This window comes from Carica papaya, chromosome 2 (assembly GCF_054855325.1).
Source record: "Carica papaya isolate Zhongbai chromosome 2, ASM5485532v1, whole genome shotgun sequence".
NCBI lineage: Eukaryota > Viridiplantae > Streptophyta > Magnoliopsida > Brassicales > Caricaceae > Carica > Carica papaya.
The window spans coordinates 10,194,445-10,220,023 of record NC_142310.1 but is presented as its reverse complement, the minus strand read 5'-3'; the positions used below and the strand labels follow the sequence as shown (position 1 = coordinate 10,220,023).

At 31.5% G+C, this 25,579-nt stretch overlaps 2 protein-coding genes and 2 long non-coding RNA genes across 4 annotated transcripts; 2 read left to right on the top strand and 2 right to left on the bottom strand.

Annotated features, from left to right (window-relative positions):
* Positions 1-3,174: 3,174 nt before the first annotated feature.
* On the bottom strand, positions 3,175-3,723 carry PDE337 (VQ motif-containing protein). Its single transcript, XM_022054474.1, has one exon. It carries the CDS (start codon positions 3,721-3,723, stop codon positions 3,175-3,177), a length of 549 nt encoding a protein of 182 aa, XP_021910166.1.
* A 2,172-nt stretch (positions 3,724-5,895) lies between these two features.
* Positions 5,896-11,116, top strand: LOC110824253 (uncharacterized). Its single transcript, XR_002541518.2, has 2 exons — positions 5,896-6,459; positions 6,649-11,116. It is a non-coding gene; the product is annotated as an uncharacterized LOC110824253 (long non-coding RNA).
* LOC148268750 (uncharacterized) lies at positions 6,991-12,263 on the bottom strand. Its single transcript, XR_015816951.1, has 2 exons — positions 11,994-12,263; positions 6,991-7,349 (listed from the first exon to the last, which is right to left on the bottom strand). It is a non-coding gene; the product is annotated as an uncharacterized LOC148268750 (long non-coding RNA).
* An 8,814-nt stretch (positions 12,264-21,077) lies between these two features.
* LOC110824206 (adenylate isopentenyltransferase-like) lies at positions 21,078-22,982 on the top strand. The gene has a single exon (XM_022054778.2). The coding sequence runs from the start codon at positions 21,344-21,346 to the stop codon at positions 22,454-22,456; it is 1,113 nt and encodes a 370-aa protein (XP_021910470.1). The 5' UTR covers positions 21,078-21,343; the 3' UTR covers positions 22,457-22,982.
* Positions 22,983-25,579: the final 2,597 nt, after the last annotated feature.

The following is a 25,579-nucleotide window of genomic DNA, read 5'->3' as shown; positions in this document are numbered from 1 at the left end:
GCAATGTACTTTCATTGGCTATGGGCAAGATGAGTTTGGTTACAGATACTATAACGCAGTTCAAAAGAAAGTTATCAGAAGTCGTGATATAATCTTTGTAAAATATCAGACTATTGAAGATATTAATAAGGTGGAGAAATCAAAGTCTCATATTGGTGGTTTGATTGACTTAGACCCATCTCCTACAACTCATATGCCTAATGCAGTTGAAGTTCAGAATCATGATGTACAAAATAACAATCATAATACAGATGAGATTGGTGCTCCTGAATATGAAGCAGTTGATGGTCAACAAGAAACACATGTTGAGGAACTTGAAGTTCCACTTAGAAGGTCTACTAGAGATCAAACACATTCTACTAGGTATTCACCTAATGAGTACATACTTTTGATAGATGAAGAAGAACATGAATGTTATGAAGAGGCAATTGAGAGTGAGCAAACGGTTGAATGGATTGTAGCTATGAAAGATGAAATGCAGTCTTTAACTGATAATCACACATTTGAATTGGTGAAACTTCTTAAAGATAGAAAAGTCATGAAAAATAGGTGGGTCTATTGAGTGAAGCAATAAGAGAATTCCAAATCTCCACGATACGAAGTCAGATTAGTTGTCTAAGGCTTCGATCAAAAAAGGGGAGTTGATTTTGAAGAGATTTTCTCACCAGTCATCAAGATGTTATCAATTCGTGTTATTTTGGGGTTAGCTGCTAGTCTTGATTTAGAAGTTGAGCAAATAAATATTAAAATAGCATTCCTTACAGTGACTTAGAGGAGGAAATCTATATGGAACAACCTGAAGGTTTTATGGTGAAAAGAAAAGAAAATTATGTTTGTAAATTGAGAAATAATATATATGGATTGAAACAAGCACCTAGAAAATAGTATAAGAAGTTTGAGTCAATTATGGTTCAACAAGGCTACAAGAAGGCTACTTTTGATCATTGTATTTTTATGCAGATATTTTTTGATAATGATTTTATCATCCTGTTGCTATATATTGATGATATGCTCATTGAGGATTTTGATTCTTCTAGAATTGATAGCTTGAAAAAAGAGCTGAGTAGATCTTTTGCAATGAAAGACTTAGAGCAAACACAACACATTCTTGGCATAAAATAAAAATCACTCGCGATACAAAATGCAAGAAGTTGTGACTATCTCAAAAAAAGTACTTCCAAAAATAAGATGAGCCTTCATAATTAAGTGTAGTAAAATGACATTCACAGTCATTTCCATGTAAGTTCATATTCCACCTAAAAGTCAATCGTCATTTGCAAAGGTTCACTTCCATGTAACATGTAACAGTTCATATTTGATTTCCTGAATAATCTTAAAGATACTTTGATGAGAACAAAAAACTAACCACACTCATCCCAGCAAATCTGAATGTTTCCATCATTTGACAAGGGGTAAGGAATCAAATTTGACATCCAAACTCAAAAGATCAAGACGCAAAGCACAAATCCTGAAACTTCTTGCAAGCTACAGTTACTAATGATTAATGAATCAGTGCCTCATTAGGTAATGAATATCATCGCCCTGTTCTTCCGCTTCTCGTCCTCTCCCATTCATAGGACTTTCGGATCCGATTTCTCTGTCCTCTTGTATGTGTCTCTAAATCCTTCTAATCATTTCCTAAATTTACTCTTCGTTTTCCGTACAAAAGACACACAAACAGCCTCTATTATCTTCATCTCTATCCCGTTCTCTCTCATTCGTAGGACTGACTTCCCTTCGGCTTGCCCTACTCTTTAGCTTCCTATAGAGAGTTCCTTTTCTTATCCTCCTTTCACGGCCTTTGTTCAGTAAGCATTTACATCAAATTTCTAGACTCGCACACGTATTATTTGTCTTTTCCCCAAGCTGGCCCTCTCTCCCTCCCTTTTCTATTTTATAAAATTTTGACTTCATTCCTCTCAGTGTGGCTCCCATTCTTCTTTCTCTGCTCTGCAACTACCCAGTCCATATGCAGACACCTTACTAGATCATCATCAATCAATCATCAAAATTATTAGCTGATCATCTCCATCGCACCACCTCTACTCCGTTTTGTCGAAAGAAAACCTAACATCTCTCTGCCTTCAATTTTGGGAGCTGAACGGGGAAGAAAAATAAGTTTCTTAAACAACGATGTATCGGGAATCAGAGGCATGGTATGGGCTTTTATTTTTTTTTTTCAGGGCCGTTGTTGGGCTAGTCTAGGTATGTTTTGATCGGATTTAGAGTTCTGGACTATGTTTGGGATTCAACTTAAGTAAGAAATGAATTTGAGGGACACGACTGAGTCTTAATATATAGATATGTAACAGAAATAATGATGACAATATAATTCTTTTGAGATAATTTTTTTTTTAAAAAAATAAATAAATAAATGTCTTATAATACATATGTATATCCATAAGATTTCTATTGAGCATTAATACTGTTGTTGGTGAAAACATGTTTAAGAAAGTGATTTGAGTTAAGAGGATAAGATTCAAATAGAGAATAAAGACTATTCTTAGTAACATAATTGAATGCATTATATTCACAAGTCAAATAAGTATATAGCTTATAGATTGTCTATAAATGACAATGTAAAATTATTTAGGTGATTAATCACAATAGAGTAATAGGATGTATTTTGACCAATATGACAAAAGAAGGCTATGATATAATGGGATAGTTTTGTATTATAACAAGTACTTGAGATAGTATTTGGTAGGTCATATACTCTTTTCTCAGCATTCTATATAATTTTTGAAAACATGAAACCATGTACAATATTGTTTTGACATGTTGACTTTTAAATAATTAAATTGTTATAAATCTCAATAAATCAGTATATTAGCCAGAAATACCACTTTAAATTATGAATAATAATTACTATACATAGTATACAAAAGAAAAAAAAAAAAAAAGGAATCAATTAATTAACTATCAAGACACCAAGCTTAATCAAAGAGATCATGATCATGAATTGTAACAAAAAGAATGAATTAAACTTTTCAATTTAATGACAATTAGTTAACATTTTGTTCAGTAAACAACCTCTATCCCATCACCCTCACAAATTACACTGAAAATACGCAACCCTATCTATAAGTATAAACAATTACAAAGATGCAAATCAATAGAATGATAGCTCCTGATCAGACATGTATATATGTATACTTAGATATATACATAGTGTTAATAATCTGGTAATCCTTTCATGAACTCCAAAAAGGAAGGAGACAATGAATTAGCAATCGTCGACGTCTCAGAAAATCTGAAAACAGGGCGTGGAGAGCAGAACAAATCTGACGAATTCGGAGTAAATATCGGAATATGATTATGTTGATTATTATTATTCGTCGTGTTCATAACCTGAGAAGGAGACGAAGACGACGAGGAGCTCATTACAGTGGCCGCAGTTGCAGCCGCAGCGCTGTTAATATTAGTTGCGGCGGAGTTTTCGTCTGTGAGCACGGAGGAAGAATCGTTCTCGTCGGAGGTGGTCTTGTCGAGGCCGGTGAGTCTCTGAACCAGAGCCATGAAATCTCGAGCTTGGGTGTGTATGACTTTAGGTGAATGAGCGTAAATGATAACAGGTTGTCTGTGTTGTTGTTTCTGAATCAAACGGGACTCTTTGTGGATCTTCAATGGAGAAGGACGTGATGACCCGTTTATCATCATCTCTTTCTTTGCAGATTCCTGGCCGTGATTCCCATGTTCGTCGTTCGACTTTGCAGAATTCATGGCAGCTTTTGGATGAGTAATCTATTCTGTGTACCCGAAAAAGAAGAAGAAGAAGGAGAAGAAAAGAATTGACAACTAAGATGAGCTCTACGTACAGAGAATTTAGGAGATGAAAATAGACAAGGGTCGTTCAGATGTTATAAATGGAAATATGTACATTTATATATTGTATATATAGGTATAAGAAATATATAGATAGAGCCAGCGATTCTGACCGTTGACCAAGAAGGGAAGATGTGCATATATAATTATAAGGGTACTGTTGTTGAATAAGCCATTGTTTCTCCCTCAAAGGCGTCTCTGTCGGCTGTGACCTCAGCGACGGCGTGTTTGGCGGCAACTACTAGCTTGCTAATTAATTAATTTAATTTAATTTAATTCATATGTTTTAATTATTCACATTTGTTATGTCACGGCAAACCCACTAGCACTTAATTTGTTGGTTGATTAATCATTGTTTAAAGAAAAAGATATATAATATAATGCCAAGTATTTAACTTTATATGTGTCCCCATCAAATCTAATACTTCTTTTTATGTTATTATTATTATTATTATTATTATTATCATTCTGCATGTAACATTAATAAAATTTAATATTATTATTTTCTATCCCTTAAATTTTAATTTATATGACTTTAAATATTTACGTGCTTCTATATATGTATATTTTGAGAATTACATATTTATATTTATAGTTTGGACGTGTACTGGTTTAGTTTATATGAAATGATGAAGTTAAAATACAGACTACTCATTTTCTACAAGAAAATAAATTTAGATTATAGTAAAACTAAATCATATAAAATAAAATTATAATTTATGTTTACTATTTTATAATTATCTCCAAACAGCCATATATGTCCCATTAATAAATTAATCTGGAAAATGTATGGATACCGTTGACTGTCCATTATAATTATTAATAAAGGGGCTTTTAAATAATTTTGATGTCTACATTAAAAGGTATTCGTATGGACAAAGCAATTAATAAAAGGAAGTAAGGAGGGTAAAAAGAATCATTTACACCAAGTTCTTTTCTAAATTAAAATAATAATTATTAATATATTTATGGGATTACAATTTTATTTAATTTATAATTATTACATATTTTTTTCAGTATTAAAAAAAAAGTACTAGTTCACGTTAAAGAATTTTTTCGGATCTAGATAGAATATTATTTTTTAAGATTTTATCTCATAAAAAAAGTTTTCATTTAGAGATAGGATGGTCAATTCTTATAAGTAATAATATATACTTAACTCTAACGAATGTAATATATTGAATAATTTTTAATAGTATTATAGTGTTCGAATGTGTAAAATTTATTTTGCTAATACAACTCTTAGATTACTTATTGAGTTTATGGGTAAATTTGACAACAATATGGCCAGAGTTTTGGTAAAATAAAATAAAAATATTTTTTTATCAGAGTTTTTATTTTATAAAAATAGATTAATTTAAATAATAAAAAAGAATAATATCATCGTATAAATAAAAAGATTAACATTAAGATATAATATTTTAAATAAATTACGTAACTTTAATAAAAATTTAATATCTCAAGTATGACATGAGAGATTAGAGCTAAAAAAATATTATTTATTTATCAATCCCATATATATATATATATATATATATGATACTATAAAATTTTGAAGTTTGAGGTTATTTATTATACGATTTAAAAATGAATAATACTAATGAGAGTAAACTGAGTTAAGCCATCTTACTGCTGCGGGATTGTTGAACCGTCTCTTGCATAACATTGCCATCTACATTGAGAGCTTAAAAAAGCATACGTACAATTTAAATAAAACCAAAATAGATTTATTTTCCCATTAAACATCATCACAATGTAATGTAAACTTGGAATTTGCTTGAAACTGAGGAATAATTATGCTGCCCTCAATGTTTTGTTTTGACCTTTAATTTTTTATTGATAAATCATCATATCACTTTGTTCATTTTTTAAATCTTTTTAACACTGTGAATAATTTAATTGCTAAAATTCACACCCTCACATTTATTTTTTTTCTTTCAAGTACGTATTATTTTCCACACAAATTAAATTTATAGAAATTTGAACAAGTATTTAAAAGATTTTAAATTATAAGAGAATTTTAAATTTATCGTATTAATTCACATTATTGCTGTATATACGGTGATAATATAGTCGAATAGTCAATAACTTAATTACAAAAAATTCAAAAGATTAGAACTATTTTTCCAAAAAGAAAAAGTCTAAAATCATAAACTATTTTTACAATTAAAATTAGTTATAAAAGTCTCATGGAACGCATTCTAATTTTTAATTAAAAAAAAAAAAAAAAAAACAGCTATTTAATGTCAAAGTTCAAGTTCTGAGTGTTAAACTGTTCAAGTTGAGAAAGGAGGATTTTGACTTTTCCTTTCAGTTTCTTTCCAACAAGGAGCTCCATTACCAGGAATAAATAAATAAATAAAGAATCCCTCCTACTTGTTTAATTTGTTGTGTCTTCTTTTCTTCATTTTTTCCATGTTTGTGGTATCATTGCTTTCCCATATCATGATCCAATCTTCTTACATTCTTGGGCTCAAGTATTGTCCAAGGTTCTCCGAAGACTAGACCGGCTCTAATACCAGTGATACACTACGATTCATAGAGAGAGATATTGCAAAACAAACTACCAAGATACAGAGAGAGGAACAACATCGGGTTATATTCCATTTGTTATTTTTTACAATCTCAATCCAGGTTCTTATTTCTCCCCTCTCAATCTTTTCCTATACAACTGTCTAAATTGTTTTTCTGCTAATGTTTTACCGTTGGATCTGTAATTGATTCGATTATTTGAATTAAAGTTCTCAATTTGAAACCCCAATTATTATAAATGTCTATTGTTGCTCCCTGGCATCATCGTTATAGAAACCTCTTGAATTGCAGGGTCTCCAACTTTGGCAGAGTGTATTTGTATTGAAATATTGGAGAAGATAACTCCAATCTGAAATCTTTCTAAAAAACACTCGAGAAAGGCCCCAGAAAAGTACGAGGTTTCCCTATCACTTGTTTCTAAGTACTTGAGGTTCATTTGTTATTCACTGTAAATATCTGCATTCTAGTGAACAATATGTATCTAGAATCACCAAATGTCCAAGATAAATTAAAGTTTTATACTGTAAAATGAAAAACTTTTGGAGATTGCCACTGAATAGCTTGGATAAAAGCACATCTATTACCCATAGAGCAATAACCTTCACCTTTATCATCATATAATTATGACCCGTATATCCCAAATAACCAATTCCTAAAACTTTATTCAAAGCACGCATCCAAGAAAAGATATCATCAAGACAAATATAGAAAAACTATGAGACAGATGAGAACCAAAGGTTACAAAGGATAACCTAAATCAGAAAGAGGTTTGCAGAAAACAGAAATAAATATAATAGATAATGTTTGAGGACGTGCCTTTTCTAGTGGTCTGAGAAGACTTGCCTGTCTTGGAGCATAGTCCAGGTTCCCAGCCTCTGATTTTCAGGCATGGTTGCTTGCGGACGCTTGTTTTGGATTTTCAAATTCAGGCTCGCGTTTGCCAGAAGGACCAACAATAACTGGGCGTGGTATTCCTCTTAGCTTGTTATGGCCTATAGACATAATAGTAATTTACTTAGGTTATTATTGTTTGTTTCTTTTTCCAAATCTTATTAGTGTTAATACTTTTATTAAGGAGGGATACACATAATTTTAGATCTAAAGACTAAGTTGGTTCCATGTTATTTTTAAATATTTGATTGGTTTCTATACTAATCTTTTACTCTTTTGGTCTCTTTACTTTGAAAACATTTCTCTATTAAATGTCATTAACACCGTTAGTAGATTTATTACGTGAAAGCAAGTAGAACATATGGTTGTTTCAGGTTGGGTAAATTTTTACATGGTATCAAGCATGTAAAACTAGTTTGATTTTTTAACATAAAAATTGAAAATTAAAAACATAAAAGAAGCTTCCTCACTATCATTTCTCATTCCAAACTCTTTTTTTTTTTTAAGATAAAAAAATGTAACTTATATTCTTTAAAAATAAGCACCAAGAGGGTGTCGACCCATATGCAAAAGATATTACATATCAATAAGGATTTTGATAAGGTTAACAAAATTCTCCATAGAGAATAAAGAGTTACAGGTAACCAGATAACCCAAAAATTGATACCACCTATCCCTAACCCTATCAAATCCTCCTTCCACCCCTTCAAAAACCCTTCTGTTTATTTCTTTCCACACCACTCAAAATATTGTAAGAATAATGAGACCCAATTGTTTTTTCCTATCACTCACCCCCTTCAATGCCTATAACGCATCCCTCACACTGTCCGCCGTTGCCCAATTAACACCCAAAATCCCCAACACCGTATTCCATAACTTGATCGCTAGAGGACATCAGTGGAGAATATGATCGCGAGTCTCCTCTGTCATCTTACAAAGATAACAACTGTTGACCATAATCTTGCCTCTTCTTATTAACATATCCATTGTCAAAATATGTCCACTCCCAACTTCCCAAACAAGAAATGCAATTCTAGGCAGAGTCATGAATTTATCCTCTACATCATCATCCTCAATCAAATATTTATAGAATGACCCAACATAAAAGGACCCATTTGGATTAAGAGTCCAAATAGGCTGGTCATCACTCTCCACCAGAGCTATAGAAGAAAACGATCCCAAAAAGGACTGATAATCATACACCTCCCAGTCATAAAAATTCCTTAGAACTTCCACATACTACTCCCTCTTATCCCCTGCTACGCTAAATGCATCCTTTACTATAATATTCTTGAATTGTACCATACTATAAATCTGCAGAAATCTATCCTAGAGCATTTCCTCTCTGAGCCAAGAATCCATCCAAAAACTAGTTGTCTCCCCATTACCCACCCTCCATTTAATACACTGCTGAAAACTCTCTTCCCATGCATATTTTTTTCGAACACCTGTCCGATGCGGTCTTGTCACATCTCTAGAAAATAGTCCCTCCCCCTTGTCCCAACTGTGCTTCAATAACCCTATGCCACAAAGTGCCACTCATTCACAACCTCCAAATCCACTTACCTTGAAGAGCCTGATTCATTTCAGCAATAGATCTCAACCCTAACACTCCTTGATGCAAATGCCTTTTGAGAACGTCCCACGCCACCAAATGATATCTCACTTTCTCTTCCTAGTCATCCCAAAGAAATATGCATTGGATTGCTTTCAATTTCCTTACAACACTCACCGAAATTATTAAAAGAGACATATAATACACTAATAAATTTGACAGTATACTTTTAATTAGAGTAAGACACCCCTTTTTAGATAAAAAATTTCTCTTCCATCTTGCCAATCTCCTTTCAAACCTAACCAAAATAAGGTTCCACATCCTCACATCTTTATATTTTGCTTCCAAAGTCATACCCAAATACTTGATTGGAAGCTTTCCAACCTTGCATCCCAAAACTTTAGCCAAACTCTCTTTATTTACTCATTCGCCCAGTCTCACCAACTCAAACTTTGCAAAGTTAATCTTAAAGTCCAACACTGCTTGAAAACACAATAAAACAAACTAGATCAAGCAAAAGCATTCTTGTCCAGTTCATAGAAAACAAGAGTGTAATTGGAGAAGATGAGATGAATGCTCTCCTCCTCTTGCTCTCCTCCTTCCACCTTAAGTTCTCTGAGTAGACCCTCTTCCTTAGATATCATCATCAACATATTCAATGCTTTCATAGCTATGATGAAGAACAAAGGGGCTAATAGATCTCCTTGCCTAAGGCCTCTCGTAGCCTTGAAGGAAGTCAATGTCCACCTTTTCAATAGTACTGCGAAAGATGTCATTGTGATATAGGAATTAATCCACTTGCACCATCTCCCACCAAAACCTGTTGTCATCAACATATAATCGATGAAAACCCAATTAACATGGTTATACGTTCTCTCCATTTTTAGCTTGGATAGAATTCCATATCTATTATGGTATAAAAGATCATACACAACTTGATTTGCTACCAAAAAAACATTCGTATTATTTCTTCCTTCCACAAACACGCTCTGATATTCTCCTGTGACCTCCCCCGGTACCTTTACTATGCGTCTTGTCAATACCTTCACAATGATCTTGTACACACTCCTTATTAAACTTATAGGCCTGAAATTCTTGATATTTGTAACTCATTCCACTTTTGGAATTAATGCTAACAAAGTAGAATTTAAAGATTTCACAAACATTTTTGCTTCGAAATTTTTTTTAGAAATCTCTAGAATATCTTCCTTCGTTAAGTGCTAGAACTTATATATAAATCCCATATTAAAGCCATTGGGTCCCGAATCTTTATCCTTGTTACATTGCATAGGTCCGTCATAGATTTTTTCCTCTGTGAAATCTCGTTCTAACAATTCTCTACTCCTGTCACCCCAAACTCTGAAAACTAATACCATCCAGTTGAGGTCTCCAATTAAACTCGTCTAGATATAGTCTACAGAAAAAGCTTTTAACCTCTTGTCTAAGTTGCTTATTACCCTTCATCATTCTATCCTCAATCACCATTTTCTCCACATAATTGATCCTCCTATGATGACTAACCATAAAATGAAAAAATTTAGTGTTTTGATCACTGTCTTTTATCCACATGCCTCTTGATTTTTGTCTCCACAAGATCTCCTCCATTTGTAAACTCCTTGCTAGATCAATCTTCACTGATTCCTTTCTAGCCTGTTCCTCATCAGATAATCCTACCTCACATTCTTTTGAGGCAATTAAGTTCAGTTATTAAAATATTTTGAGAATTCTCTCAATTTTCCGGTTGTGTGATGCTTAAGAGTTAGATGTGATATCTAAGAAACCCAAGTATGATGTCTAGATTTTTTCCCCAAAATCATAAGTAGTCAACTCTAATTTATACAAACACAACATCTAGCCTAAATTTCTTCAACAAAGGGTTAGCAACATATCTGTTGTGATTTTCCAAATGTCTTGTGTAGCTTTAAGTTTGCTAGCAGGACAAAAGTAGGAAAGATGCAGCGGTGAGCTGTCGATTTTCTGAATCAGTTGAGGGTCTTAAAGTGTTTTATCTAGATATACTACTGCTATTGTCAAAGATTGATCCTATTAGTTTCTGCTGGTTATTTATTCGCAACCAAAAGCTTCATCAGTTCTGCTTTCCAAATCTGTCAGTTAGATCCTCAAAGACGTCTATGTTGGTTCTACTGATGAGTCTTCATTTTAGGTTCTTGGGCAGATTCATGTTCAAAGGTTGTCTTGGGCAGCATTAAGTTTGTTAGCAAGACAGCGGTAAAAGATGTTGTGAGCTGCTGATTTTCCAATGAGTTGTGGGTCTATACATAATTCAAATATAGTAAAGTGACTTCAGACGCATTACAAACTCTCATCATATTTATAAGTTCTGCACAAAATACAGTTAGGAGACCCCTAAACAACAGAAAATGTAATCCGACACAAAGGGGAAAAAAGTTCCAACAGAAGGCCCAAACCGAGTACCAAACAAAAAGCTGATAAAGATAACAATATGGCCAATAAAACTGAAAAACCATTAATAGAGCTTGATAAGGCAGACAAAACAAATGATACCCATGACAACAATCGGCAAAAGCTTGGTGAGGTAGCAGGGTTATACCAAATAATCCAAAAAATTAACTTTAGAGACCTAGACATCACTAGTTTCTGATTAAAATAAAACTTTTGCTTTCAAGTAATGTGATAGAAAGAGATATAAAGAGAAACATATTAAAAGTATATGCAGGGCCTACATAAACAGAACATAGATATATGCATTTAAAACCCATGAAAAATCTATGATGTGGAGAGACTTATGAAGATAATTTTTTGAAAAACAAAGAAACATAAAAGAACTGAGATATAAATCCATGAACCTTCTGCAAAATAAGAAGAAAACACGTCTACAAAATTCATTAAAATGGGTCCAAACCATTGAACCAGGCAACAATCATCGACCTTCCCCAATTCCCTACATTATATTCTCATAACTTCCAAGTACCAGGTATCCATATAAAAAATAACAATAACCAACAAGTCAATAGGGTATGTTAATTTATTTTACGATATTTGTGAACGTTGAAAATTATAATTGTTTAACCAATTTCTTCACCAAGCAATTCAAATTTTCGGACCCTTAAAACTTATAAAAAGCTAAAAAAAAACTAGCAAAAGGTAATGGAATTTTAACTATCCAAATCACCAAGCTAAAATAGAAAGGGAGAGAAGAAAAATTAACTGTGCGGCCAGAACAGTGATTCCTGAACTTGATGATGGTGTAATTGGAGGTGTTGGCACGATTAGAAGGGCCATTGACTGGCGCATTGCAATGGGTTTGGGAGGAAAATGCAAAGAAGCAGGAGATGGAGGTTCACAACGGCTTCACGATTTACCTCTCGATCTCCTTTTCTGGACCCGGCCCCTTCCATTGGCTGCACGTCGACGAACTTTTAATAAACTCAAGAAACGGTGAAATGAGCCTGTATTCTTGGGTGGGATTGGATTGCGTTGCTTTAATGTGTTGAGGAGAAATACAATTTTATTAATGTTTAGTTGGGCTTCCAAAACCAAAATTAATGGACCCAAATTTATTAGTAAATTTACTAGTTCTTTATTATTATTATTATTATTTTAAAAGAAAATTATATACTTGTATGCATTTATTTTTAAAAAATGTGAAAATAATCAGAACAAATTTAGGATATGACGTGTGCAGCACACAAGAAAAACTTTTAAGAACGTCCTTGGTTAACTTCAACCAACACTTAGGATTCAAGTTTGCTTGTAAGATGTGTCACATCATATAAATATTTAGATTTACTACTACTTTTATATTAAGCTCTCTAATACTTGGTAAGGGTGAGTATTAAAATTTTTTTAACTAAGAATTGAATTGGATCCAAAATATATTATTTGACCGAAGAGGACTATTAACTAAAAGATTAATTTTTTAAATATATTATTTAAATTTAGATTTTTAATTTCTAAGTTAAAGTTATGCATATGTATTATTTGGATATTTAATATTTTATTTATATAATGTATATCATATACATATATATTATTTTTATATTCAATATTTTAATTTTTAATATAAAAAAAATATTAATAGTACTTAATTCAGATAAAAAATTTTAGTCTAAAAATTTCTGAACTAAAAATCAAATCTAATATTATTTGGTAATTCAAATCAAACTGATCGAGTCCAGTCTAATTTTTTAATCTGAATTAAATAATACACAATAGTATATGCTTATTGATCAAACTTTTTAAAATTGTAAAAAGATTATTACAATAAAGTTATGTCTTTTGTTTCTGCAACAAACAAACATTGGCTAATCACCCTTTTGTCTATAGACAAATAATTTCAGTTATTGATATTAATTATGGCACGAACAAATGGGTTGTGTTTTCACCAAGAAAAATTTTTTGGTGTTGATTCTTTAAAAAAAAAAAATTAAATGAATTGTGTTTTTAGGCATTAGGTATCAAAATCGCAATTTATTGTGTAAGACTAATGGTTTATTTTTGTTACGCTTTGTTCTTTTTTTAAAAAAAAAAAAAGAAAATCAAATTAAATTGTATAATATTAAATAGTATATTGAAATTTTTACATTCAATATGGAAGTAACATAATTTTAATATTAATTGACATAAAACGTAAAAACAAATAAATTGAGTTGTTCCTTCAAGTTTTAAAGGTGATTTGGTAACATACAAACAAGACGAATAACATAAAATTTATTAGAGTTTAATTAGAATCTATAGTGAAATAAAAAAAAATTTAAAATTTACTAAAATATATGAAAATCATTATAATATACATTTAAAGTTAATTATATTTAAGGTCAAAATTAGAATATAATTGGTGGCAAATAGTTAGTTAAGAGAGTCGTGTGCCAGAGTGACAACTATCTTACAAGACAGTAAAATTTTATTTACAATTTTTTTAAAATGAATTACTTTTAAAGTTAAAAAAAGAGAGACAATAAATAAGAGTATAGTGAAATAATATATTTTTAAAATAATTTAGAAATTCAAATATTATATAGCCTCTAGATAATCTTTTAAGTCATGTTCGACTTCCAACGCAAGCCAAAGGTTGCATTTCTAACTTTGGAATTTTTTCCTAGGTTACTCTTAGGTTCTAAATGAGGGAAAAAAAATATTTAAAAAAAGAAATGAAACACAACCCTAATATTAGTATAAATAACCATAACTTGAAAATGAAGGAAGATGGGATGGAAGTGGTCAAACTGAGTCAAAATAGAGTTGGTGTGTAATTTAGGTAATAAGTAGTACAAGACGTGGTTTTGAAACTCTACATTGCTCTCATTGTGCTTGTAAAAACATCATGCAAGACTCAGCTGTATGTATGTATGTGAGTCAGGAACCCCATAAACATGGCTATTCTACACTGCGCAGTGTCCCCAAAATAATAATTAATACTTCTGTACATAAAAATTTTCTGGGAAGATGGAGTTATGGGATCATGCGCAAAGGAAAAACCTGCACGCGCACTGACACCTTCTTCACACACAGTCTTCCTTCTTCCTTGATCTACATAAAAAAAAACAATCATATATTCTTATGTTTTCTTTTCTAATAAACAACATCATGTTTTCTTATATTTTATTTATATTTAATATTCAAATAAAATTAGTGATGATTTCTATATATATGTATACATATGGGTAAGCTCTGGAATAGAAAGACTGACGAGACAACTCTCTTCTCGATGATTTTTTGTCTTTCACTACTCTTTTCGTTCCTTATTGGATCTCCCACTAATTTTCATTATTCCCTTTTCCTCGACTGTAATACTAATCTTTTTAATTCTTCAACCAGCTACCTGCATGTAGTAATTAATAAATCCAGCTTGGCTAATAGTGAATTTTATATACATGTATATGTATATGTATATGCACACACAACATTTCCAATTAGTAAAGAGGGTTCAGTGTGTTTTCATGCTCCCTGAGCTGTTTTGAGTTTAAATAATATTCCAGGCAGGGACCTGTTTGAAATGTGTTTTGTTGTCTCAGGGAAGAATATTATATTTTTTGCCAACACATTTTCAGCTCAGGAGTCTCGAGTAATTGTTGGAAAATTTTGAGCGTAATATTATATTATATTAAAATTTTGGTCTTTCCCGATTCAGCCCATATCTTCCAGAATTAAGTTTTTGACCCATATATTATTATTTTCTTATGTTTGTGCCCCTGCCCATAATTATTGAGAATTATACTTTTTCCTATTCATTGAACTTGTTCAAATCAAATTAAATCATAATAAAAGTTTTTATTTTTTATTTTTTTAATGCAATCAGCATAATTTTGTGGCATTACTGAGTTTTATTTATCTCATGAGATTTATAACACATAATAAAAATGTAGCTCTCATTCTCTATAAAGTTTAAAAATAATATTATTAATTACAAAATAAAAATTCATAATAAAAAACTTCTAATGACGTCTAACATTAAAGGTATCAATCATATGGAGATTAATATTTTCATGATAAAATAATTTATTACAAAAAAAGAAAAGAAAAGAAAAAAACACGTGAACATTATAGTAAAGTATGCCTACTTATGGACTAACTAAAAAGACTTCATTCTAGTCTTTCTAAGAGACATGTTGGTAAAATTGGTTTGATGATAGACATTGTGATTGTTAAAATTATTGTTTAGACACATCCATGCTGATTTGTTATTTATATTCATGATTATTAGCAGTTAATTTTTTTTATCATAAAGTTTTAAATATCTTGACTAGAAGATGTTAATTTATTTATTTGAGTACATAGTATATGATGTTTACCTAAAGTCTTAAGATATATCCAATTTTAAGCAAAAGACTTCTTGCGTTTTATTTATATATAGTCTTATTGATATGTCTCGTGTTTATAATATTATCTTCAAATATTAAAATATGTTAAAATATATGAATTTATTTCTTAAATTGTATATAAACAAAATTCTCTAATATGTTCATGCTATCTATGAAAATAATTGACTAACGAAAATGACACATAATAGATTATAAAAAATGTATGGCTATGTAAATTGCTATGTTACTCATTGATATAATTTGTTATAATTTCATATCAAATACCTTATTAGACTAAATGAAAATTGAGAGGTGTTTTAAGATCAGTTATATTAGCCTTCTATATATATATATATATGTTTAAAAAAATTAACTTAAATTATCGTAACCAAGTGGGTATTGTAAGAAATTTTTCTTATGTAAGTTAAGATAAATTAGTCTCAACCTTTCGTGTGCTAAACAAGCATGTATGATCTTAAATTTTCTTTTACAAACTTTCTTACATTGACATTGTGGATCTTTTATTTCATTTCATTTTCTTTTTAAATTTTTCGAGTGTAGTTTGTTAATTCATGTTTTGGTAATTATAAATTATTTTTATTTACGTTATTTTATAGTGCAATAATTTTTAAAAGATTAGATGATATGATTGGAAAATTTAGAAGAAAAGGTATAGACAGTTTACATATATATATATATATATATTTACTATTACATGTTTCTTATTCTTGATTAATTCATTTCATGTTATATTTAATAAATCCTTAAATAATTTACATATATAACTTTAATATTATTTTATTTTAATTTTATTGTTCTTTATCTCTTAGATAATAAAAATTTATTTGTTATACTTATTTACAATAAATATATTTAGTAATTTAGTTTTAATATAGATAGCAGACAATAACTTTAATTTTTAAGTTTTTCTTCCCTTTAATATTTTATTTTTAAAATATTTATTTTTTTGAACATCTATAATTTTTCTTTTATTTTTCTTAATTCATAGCAATTTGTTGTGCATTGGGTTGCTCTAATCATGTGCATATATCGTATATTATTTAATTTAATTGAATAAAATAACAAAATTTCTCTCGTGCTTATTAAAAATATTCAATTTTTTTCTTGAACATTTTTTTTTTTGTTCATATAATTCTCTGCACTTTTAAAAATGAGTAAGAATATCACAGTGATATGATCAAATATTATAATATTGTATTTAAAGAAGTAAATATGGATGTTATATTACGTATCAATTCATCCGATAATAAACTAAATATATGATAATTAAAAAGATTGAATAATAAATTAAAAGTTAAAAAATACGAACTAATTTCACAGTTAGTGAAAAAAATAATAGCAAACTACAATTTTGAGATCATGTAAATAAATATAAATTAGATAAGCACAAAAAAATGCATGAAATAATATTATTCTCCGCTTGCTGCCTCCTCATAGATCCCCCAACATCATATGCAGCTGAAACACAACCAAACACGGAAAAGTCACTCCAAATTGAATCATAAAAAAGAGAAAGAAATCAAAACATTTTAGAGTGTAGCTTTTAATTAACGCATTCTTTCTTAGCATTAATGGAGGCAGAGCATCCCTTCAGTTTCAGTGCGAAACCCACAAGTCCCACTGGAGAGCTTACACATTTCCCACCCACTATCCGCCAGAGTGTAAACGAGCTTGATCTCGTAAATGCAATCCACCTACCTCAAGCCCTTCGAGACCATCAATGTAATCACCGTGCGTAATTCGTACAGTCCAAAATATTCATGCTCATGAACTTGACCGTATCGTAGCTAGTGAAATATCATGGCGGTGGGATTTTGTGGCTCACCGAATAGAAAAGCCTGAAGTCATTGCATACCCCAGTGAAGCTCCTCGCAAGAATGGCCGAAGAAGTTGAAAAACAGGAGTCTTTGTAGTGGTTGAGCACTTGTGAATCTGTAGAGCAGTTCAGAAGAGGAAACGAAGGTGCGAGGATGGCAGAATGTCAGTCATGAGGAAGTCACGGTGGAGCTATAAAATGGATCAGGTGGACATGGTTGGGTGGTAGACGACTGGGATCTGCTTTTCCATATTCCTCTAAGATAATATATGTTTTTATATTATGAATTAAAATGTGTATTTTAGCTGAATCGAAAATGCAAAAATATTTTGCCATCAGTTACACATTATTTTTTGGTTTTAGCCAATTACTGTTTGAACCTTTATAATAAAAATATATGGTGAATTTTGATAAACAGTTGTCACATACCTTTATAATTTCACTCTCTTGTTAATAACATCCATGAGATTCTGTTGCTTGGTGTGTGTTTCGCTTACTGTCTTGTTAATACCTTTAATTTTATTTGCTTGAATAGGTATATTATTTAATTGCAAATTAATATTTGATGTACTATAGCACTTGAGAAATTTATGAACCTAATACTCAACGAAATTTCATAGTAAATCCCAAAATTTCTTCTTAATTTGGTTAAATTAGTGCCTAACAATCACCAGGAATGTTTTGTTTCTCGCTAATCTATAATTTAGGGTTGAGTTTAATAAAAAAAACAGACGAGAAATAATGAGCAATTTAAACAATTCGGGAAGGCCCGCATAACAAACGTGAAAACTCACAATTCTTTAACAAGGATGACAATGGTGTTTCCCCTTCAACCCCACGTGGTGGCATTTGTCATAAATTTTTCTTGGCAGGGTATTTGACTAACAATTTTCTACAACAAATGTTGTAATTTTTATTTACTTCTCAATTAGTAAAATATTTTGTTAATTCTAATTGTAGATTAGGCCCCCACCCACGTGTTGACACAAGTGAACTATTACGTTCATTTCAGGAATTAAGTTTTTCAATTCTAAGAGTAGCAAGAAAGAATCATAAAAACAAATAAGTTTAGAGAGACACCAATATTTTATACAAGTTCACCCAAAATTTAGACTGCATCATCATGTTGTCGTTGCATATTGCACCGTGATGATGAAGCTTGCAAGATTACCAGAGAAATCTCTTGTAGGCAACTCTCAGTTTATAGTCTTAAATCCTCTCCCTTATTAATTTCTCTCAATTTTGAATAAACATTAACTGCATAAAAATTTATACGTCTAAAAAAAAAAACGAAAAAAAGATATTTTTGTAATTAAAAATCACATTCAGGTAGATCCGTGTGTGTTGCGGCATTTAAACTTGGTACTGTGATGCCCAATTATTGTTTTTGGTTGCTATAGTGTTGGAGAAAAAAAATTATAAGAAGATAAACTTTTCCTTTCTATCTTTCAAATGCTAAGTATAAGAAAATATTTATAGGTACAAAAAGCAAACTCAAAGATACAACTAAATTATTCTTAATTAATTATCCAAAGACATTTTTAAATAATTTTTAAACTCTATAAAATTACTTAATTCTTTTAAAATTTTAACAAACATAAGAACCGTAAGAGTCACATAATACTTTCAGTAACTTACATACATCCTGAGAGTTAGATAAATAAGTTGGTAAATCTATATATATCAATATATGACTAGACATATTAAAAGTTTCAGATTGAGAAAATAAAAGGATAAACCAAATATTCATTAGCTCTGATGGACACATTATGGTCCCTAAAACAATTGTCACAAACAAGAGTGATGTTCATTGTATAATACTGACCCTCTTTTATCTCAGTTGTCACAAGCTAAGTATTGTGCCAAATGGAGTTTATGAATATACTATTTAAGTGTCGACCTAGCTAAACTTGGAGGAGTATCTTAGAGGAAAAGAAACCATTGATGTAAGGTCCATCATGTGAGAGCAGGGACGACTGAGGTATAAGGATTTAGGAAGATAAATAGTTTTCCTCCCAACTTGGGGAAAGGGTTTAGTCTAAAAACCTATGTACTATCATGTTGATGGTATTGCAAATATGACATTTTCATAGGGACTCATGTAGAATGTATAATTTATTAACTATCTATTTAATAGTACTGAAGCAAGATAGGTAATATTTATTTCTTTAAATTTTAAAAGGCTTTTTAACAAGTTAAGGTAGAAATTTGGATAATTAAATATGTATATGTTAAATTTGCACATAAGCTTGCGTGGAATAAGAGATTATAACTTGAGCCACAAACATATACCCATGGGAATGATCCATTGCGGGAGAGGCTTTGGAGTGTGTCTAGTCTGCCTAGGGTAAAATATTTTGGTTGGAGGCTACTTCGGGATATAGTTTCAATAAAATGCAACTTATTATAAAAGATGATAATTGTAGACACAATATGTCCTATGTATGGGAATGATGAAGAAAATATTGATTGTTTATTTAGGACGTACTCTATACTACAAAAGTAAGAAAATTAAGTATCTTTGAAGGTTTTTTTATTTAGAACTCTAGTTAGAATAATAAACTCAGTACAACTATAATGTCTCTACCCATCTAGAGTTTTGTCTACTTTCCTTTACATGTTATAGGGTAAATGGTGAGGCAGAAGCATATAGATTCATCATCGAAAATGGATGAGACCTTTTAATCTAGTTCAAAATAATATAAGCAGTATTGAAGAATTGGAAACATGTAAAGATTGTTGCTTTATTGATGGTAATCTAGGCAAAACAATATCATTAGTTTCCTACATTATAGTTGTCTCCTCATTATGATATGTATAAGATAAATTGTAATGCATTTATTGGGGATAATGATTAACGGGATGTAGGTGTTGTGTGTAGGAGATTTGATAGAATTGTAATTTTGCAGCCATGAAATTTTTGAGAACTCTCTTGTTGATGGATATGATTGAAGTTGAGACAATTTTATATGAATTACAAATGGTATAACCATTGTGATCGTAATTTATTTAAGTTGAAGGTAATGAATAGAAAATTTTTTGTGTGCTCTATTATGGTATTATGTCTAATTTGAAAGTGGGTTTGTTGATTAATGATGTACTTTCTGTTTTGGTTTTGTTTATTTTTGCATAGTTTTTACATGGATTTTGAAATTGAATTGCTCATATCTTGGCACATAGGGCATGTTCTAATGTGGATGGGAGTTTTGTAACTTGGAAACCACTTGCTTTCTTAATTCCTTTGCTTGTATTGGATGAAATTCACCCCATTCAAAGATAATTAGCATTTTCGATTCCACTAAAAAAGTTACAAAAATAAAACTTAAAATATGGCAAAAACAAAATGGTTAGAGCTGAAGTTTGACGGCGTTACAAGTTTTTAGATGCAGAGCAGGAAAGAGGTATGATATGGCGAACCGAATTTGAGGTGTAGTTTTATACTTGGCTCAGCACACCACGCATTTTTGTTGAGTTGGCGTGTCCCAAGTAATGCCTCTGATGTGACTAACATAAAAGGACTTATTTCTACTTTATATATATAATTATTATTATATTATATTATTTTATTACATATATATATATATATATATATATAAAGAAAAACCAAGTAGAACTCGCATCACTCCGTTTTATTGAGAGAGGAGAGTCCCCAAAAACAAAAACACACAAGCAGAGAGTCCTCGGCGTCCTTCACTCCCACATGAAAGTCACAGTGAAAATTTCATTGTCTTTCCCTCCAAGCAGGAAACGGAACGAAACGAAAGAGGCAATAAAGTAGTCACACTCCTCAGTCCTCATCCTTGAAACGAACAGTTTGTCACTATCTCCGTACATGTCTCTGCAGCCCAGGTTGCAGCCGCACAGCTCACCCAAACCCACCATCATCATCTTCATCTCTCCTTTTTATATATTTCTCTTCCTATGACATTGCTCCCTTCCCCATTTTTCTCCATTACTCATCATCATCATCATTATTCTATCATCTCTCAATCTCCACCTTCCTCTTTCTTCACCTCCATTACAGCATCCACTCCCAGTCGTCAACGCCGCTGCTGCTCCAGATGGGTCCCCATGGACTCAACCCAACCCCACCGTTATCCTACGGGGGACAAGAACAAGCTACTTGTTCTTCTCGGAGCCACTGGTACCGGCAAGTCCCGCCTCTCCATCGACCTCGCCACACGTTTCTACGGCGAAGTAATCAACTCCGACAAAATGCAAGTCTACAAGGGCCTAGACATCACCACCAACAAGATGCCCATGCACGAGCGCTCAGGGATTCCCCACCATCTCCTTGGTGAGATCGACTCCGAAAAGGGCGAGTTCACCCCCGCCGATTTCCGCTCCATCGGAGACCTGACTATCTGCGACATAGTCTCCCGGCAACGGTTTCCTATCCTAGCCGGTGGGTCCAACTCCTTTGTTCATGCGCTTGTCGCTGAACGTTTCAATCCCGACTCCAACGTCTTCCACGGGTCGGGTTCGGTTAGCTCCGAGCTCAGATATAACTGTTGCTTCATCTGGGTCGACGTATCATTGCCGGTTCTATTTGATTACCTCTCCGTTCGAGTCGACGACATGCTTGACTTGGGAATGTTCGAAGAGTTGGCCGAGTTCTATGACCACGAGAAGTATCCGGGCGAGCCAACGAATCGAACCGGGTTGATGAAAGCGATCGGGGTACCCGAGTTCGAAAGCTACTTCCGAAGATTCCCACCGAAGCAGGGGACGAAAACGGAAAAGAGGAGTAAAAAGGAAAACGACAAGAGAAAGTCAGAGGCAGGTGGGGAGAGAGAAGGATACGAGGAGGCCGTTAGGGAGATCAAGGACAACACGTGTCAGCTGGCGAAGAAGCAGATAGGGAAGATCTTGAGATTAAGGGGAGGGGGATGGGTGATGCGGAAGGTGGATGCGACGGCGTCATTTAGGGCAGCTATGGCAGCAACAGGTTCTAGGGAAGGATGGAGAGAGATATGGGAAAGGGAGGTGTTGGAGCCAAGCGTGAAGATTGTGAGGCGGTTCTTGGAGGAGTAGGTCTTGGATCCAGCTTGTTCCACTTATTAATTTATTTCAGTTTGTTAGAGAAAACAACACATTTTAGGCCCTCCCTCTTCTCTCTCTCTCTCTCTCTCTCTCTCTCTCTGTATTTCTCTTTCTTTATATATATATATATACATACACATGTATTTATCTTCCCTAAATCTATAGGAAAATTGGAATGAAGGGTGACATTCGGACTGGGGAGAAGAGAACGAGTGCACCAAAGGGGGCGACCAATTTTGGAGGCTTAGGCCGGTGGGTCGCACGGCGGATTTATATTTGTGTGGGTAATGGAGACTGGAGCCACAACCATAAGAAGCTTTTTCATAAGGGAAAAAAAAAATGCAAGCCAAAAAGTTGAAAATCTTTTTCTTGTCGGAAATTTTGTATTTTATTTATTTTTCTAATTGAATGTATTATGAGGAGAAATATAGTAGTAGAATGGCACATTCTGTGTGCAGATTTGAAATGGTAATGATTTTTGTATATGGGCGGAAGTTATTTATATACTCAAAAATTAAATGGGAAAGTCCTGCACAACTGTGTATAAAGTGGAGCATTTCACTGTCCATTGTCTAAGCATGGATATATATATATATATAATGTGTGTGTGTGTACATGGTGTCAAAGTGGCCCTTTTTGGTATAACCAAACACGGTTTTTAAGGCATAACCCCCGCCTTGCATTAACAAATTGTCAAATCTACATTGCCATTATATTCCCCAATTCCTTCCTTCTTCCACATCTTTTTTTTTTTTTTTTTTTTTTTTTTCTTATAAGAAAGAAATATGTTTTTTCTTCATATATAATACTGGAGAATATTTTAGAACAATATGTACATATATATTCTTCCCCAAACTTGTTTTCTTACGCATTTTTAAAGAGTTCATTTGTTTTCTTTATCTTTCCATTTTAATTTACTCCAATTAGCTTATGAACCTACATGCAAGTTTAGATACATACATGTCAGATAAACACATTAAAATATAAAACTTTAATACATAATCTAATAGGAAAGGTGTATATCTATAAAAATGGGTTGACTTGGTATTTTGTCTATGCATAAAGTTACGATAAATCTTTCTTCCAAAATTTTGATGGAGGGGACACTCCAATCATTTTAATATCCAAGGATGGAGAGAATTTAAAGAATAAATAACAGTTTCTAGTTTAAAAATACTAAAATACTTTACTATATAATATTATAAAAATTTATAAATCAACTGTGTACTTATCAAATAAATTAAAAAATTTATAAATACGAATAGATGATAAATGGTTATCCTAAATTAAAAAATTTATAGTAACAAGATTTATCACACACTATTAACAAATAATTATATAAAATATTAGTTATACAGTTAGATATTATTATCTGTCAACCTAATAATGTATATAAATTAATAGCACTATAAATTTAATTGGTTGATTTGAAATTTATGTAAAAAAAAAAAATAAAAAGGACAAATTTTAAAATTTATGACTTATTTCAATTCACCTTCATTCTTACATAATTTTATAAAGATCAGAAGTAATAACTTAGTATTAAATAATATATAGTTACCTAACTTGATCAAATTTATATTTGGTTATCCGGTAAGATAAAGTTAGTTATCATTGTAGAATCATCTGAACTAATATTATCACTTTAAATATGTTAAAAAAGCATATATATATATATATAAATGATAACCCTTTGGGGATCATTGTGAGAATAGTTACTTAAATCTAAAAAAAATTATGACGCTAATGAGAATATTAATAATGAGAATATAGAGAGATTTCTTTAAAATAGATTAAAAAGAAAAGGACAATTAATTCCAAATATGGATAAAACAACAAACAAGAAAATTGGGTAAGCCTATAAATATGTTTCAATAAGACAAGTCTAAGTCCTAGGGCATATGAGAGTATAAGCCTCACATAATTTATTTGAGATTCATAATGATAAGAATAATAAGTAAACCAAATTGACTTATTTGAGTTTATAATGATAAGGATAATAAGTAATCCAAATTTGAAGGACCTATGACACAAGAAATGTCACGGACCACACCCCATTTTATAGGGTAATGACCGGAGCATATTTCTTTAAATCATATAAACTCGAATTAAGTAAAATAACTTAATTTTATTAATAATAAAAGAGTTGCAAAAGTGTTACATCTCTTAAATATAAAACATAAAGATATTTACGAGATTCTAAATTTTCTTATTTACATTATTAAATAAAAATAAGAAATAGTAATCTTAATATAGTACATGTAATATATACTTTCTTTACGCACGACAGAACATATATAATATAATTTTTCTGAAATAAATACAAATCAAAAGACGAAAGAACAAATCATAAAACAGATGCATGTTGTATACTTCATCACTATTATGGAGGATTAATCAGTTACCATACATTATGCATAGGCACAGATACTTATCATTGGTTTTTCATGTACCCGAACACGAAACGACATCTATGAGTACCTTGAAACACTGCTACCCCTGAATACGAAACAGTTAGGGCACGCAGATCAGACTATTTTTTCAGACACCCAAACACAGAACGGTTATGCATGGGTACACACTTATCACTTCGCTAATACACCCGAACACGGAACGATTATGTACGGTCATATTGAAGCTTAGCATAATGCAGGTTCTTTCGGATAACTTCTTTCCATAATGAGTGATGTATACATATTAAAATCACATTTTAAAAATATAAAGCAAAATAATATTTATAATGAAGTAAAACTTTAACAAATGCTTACTTAATAAATACGGAAGATAAATTAAATATGTGCACATTTTTATACTGAAAATACATAAAATACTTCAAAACTACGTAGGTTATGAATTCATAATATTCACTTACATTAGATCATTAGCAGTTATAGTCTTAATTCCAGCAGAGTTCCAGCTTTATTTATGACTTTTTTCTCTAAAAATTTGGCAGAGTTTCGAGATAATTTTTTGTCACTCTCTTTAGTCAAAAATATCTAACACAATACTCAAAAACTAATATAAAAAATCAAAGAAAAATTAAAATTTAAAACTTAAGAAAAAGTTTACCTTTCTTACAGTTTATAGGTTCCTTTTGATCGTGAACCTTATTTT

Coding starts and splice junctions, on each gene's coding strand:
- PDE337 (XM_022054474.1), bottom strand. CDS start 3,723: ATGAATTCTGCAAAGTCGAACGACGAACATGGGAATCACGGCCAGGAA.
- LOC110824206 (XM_022054778.2), top strand. CDS start 21,344: ATGACATTGCTCCCTTCCCCATTTTTCTCCATTACTCATCATCATCAT.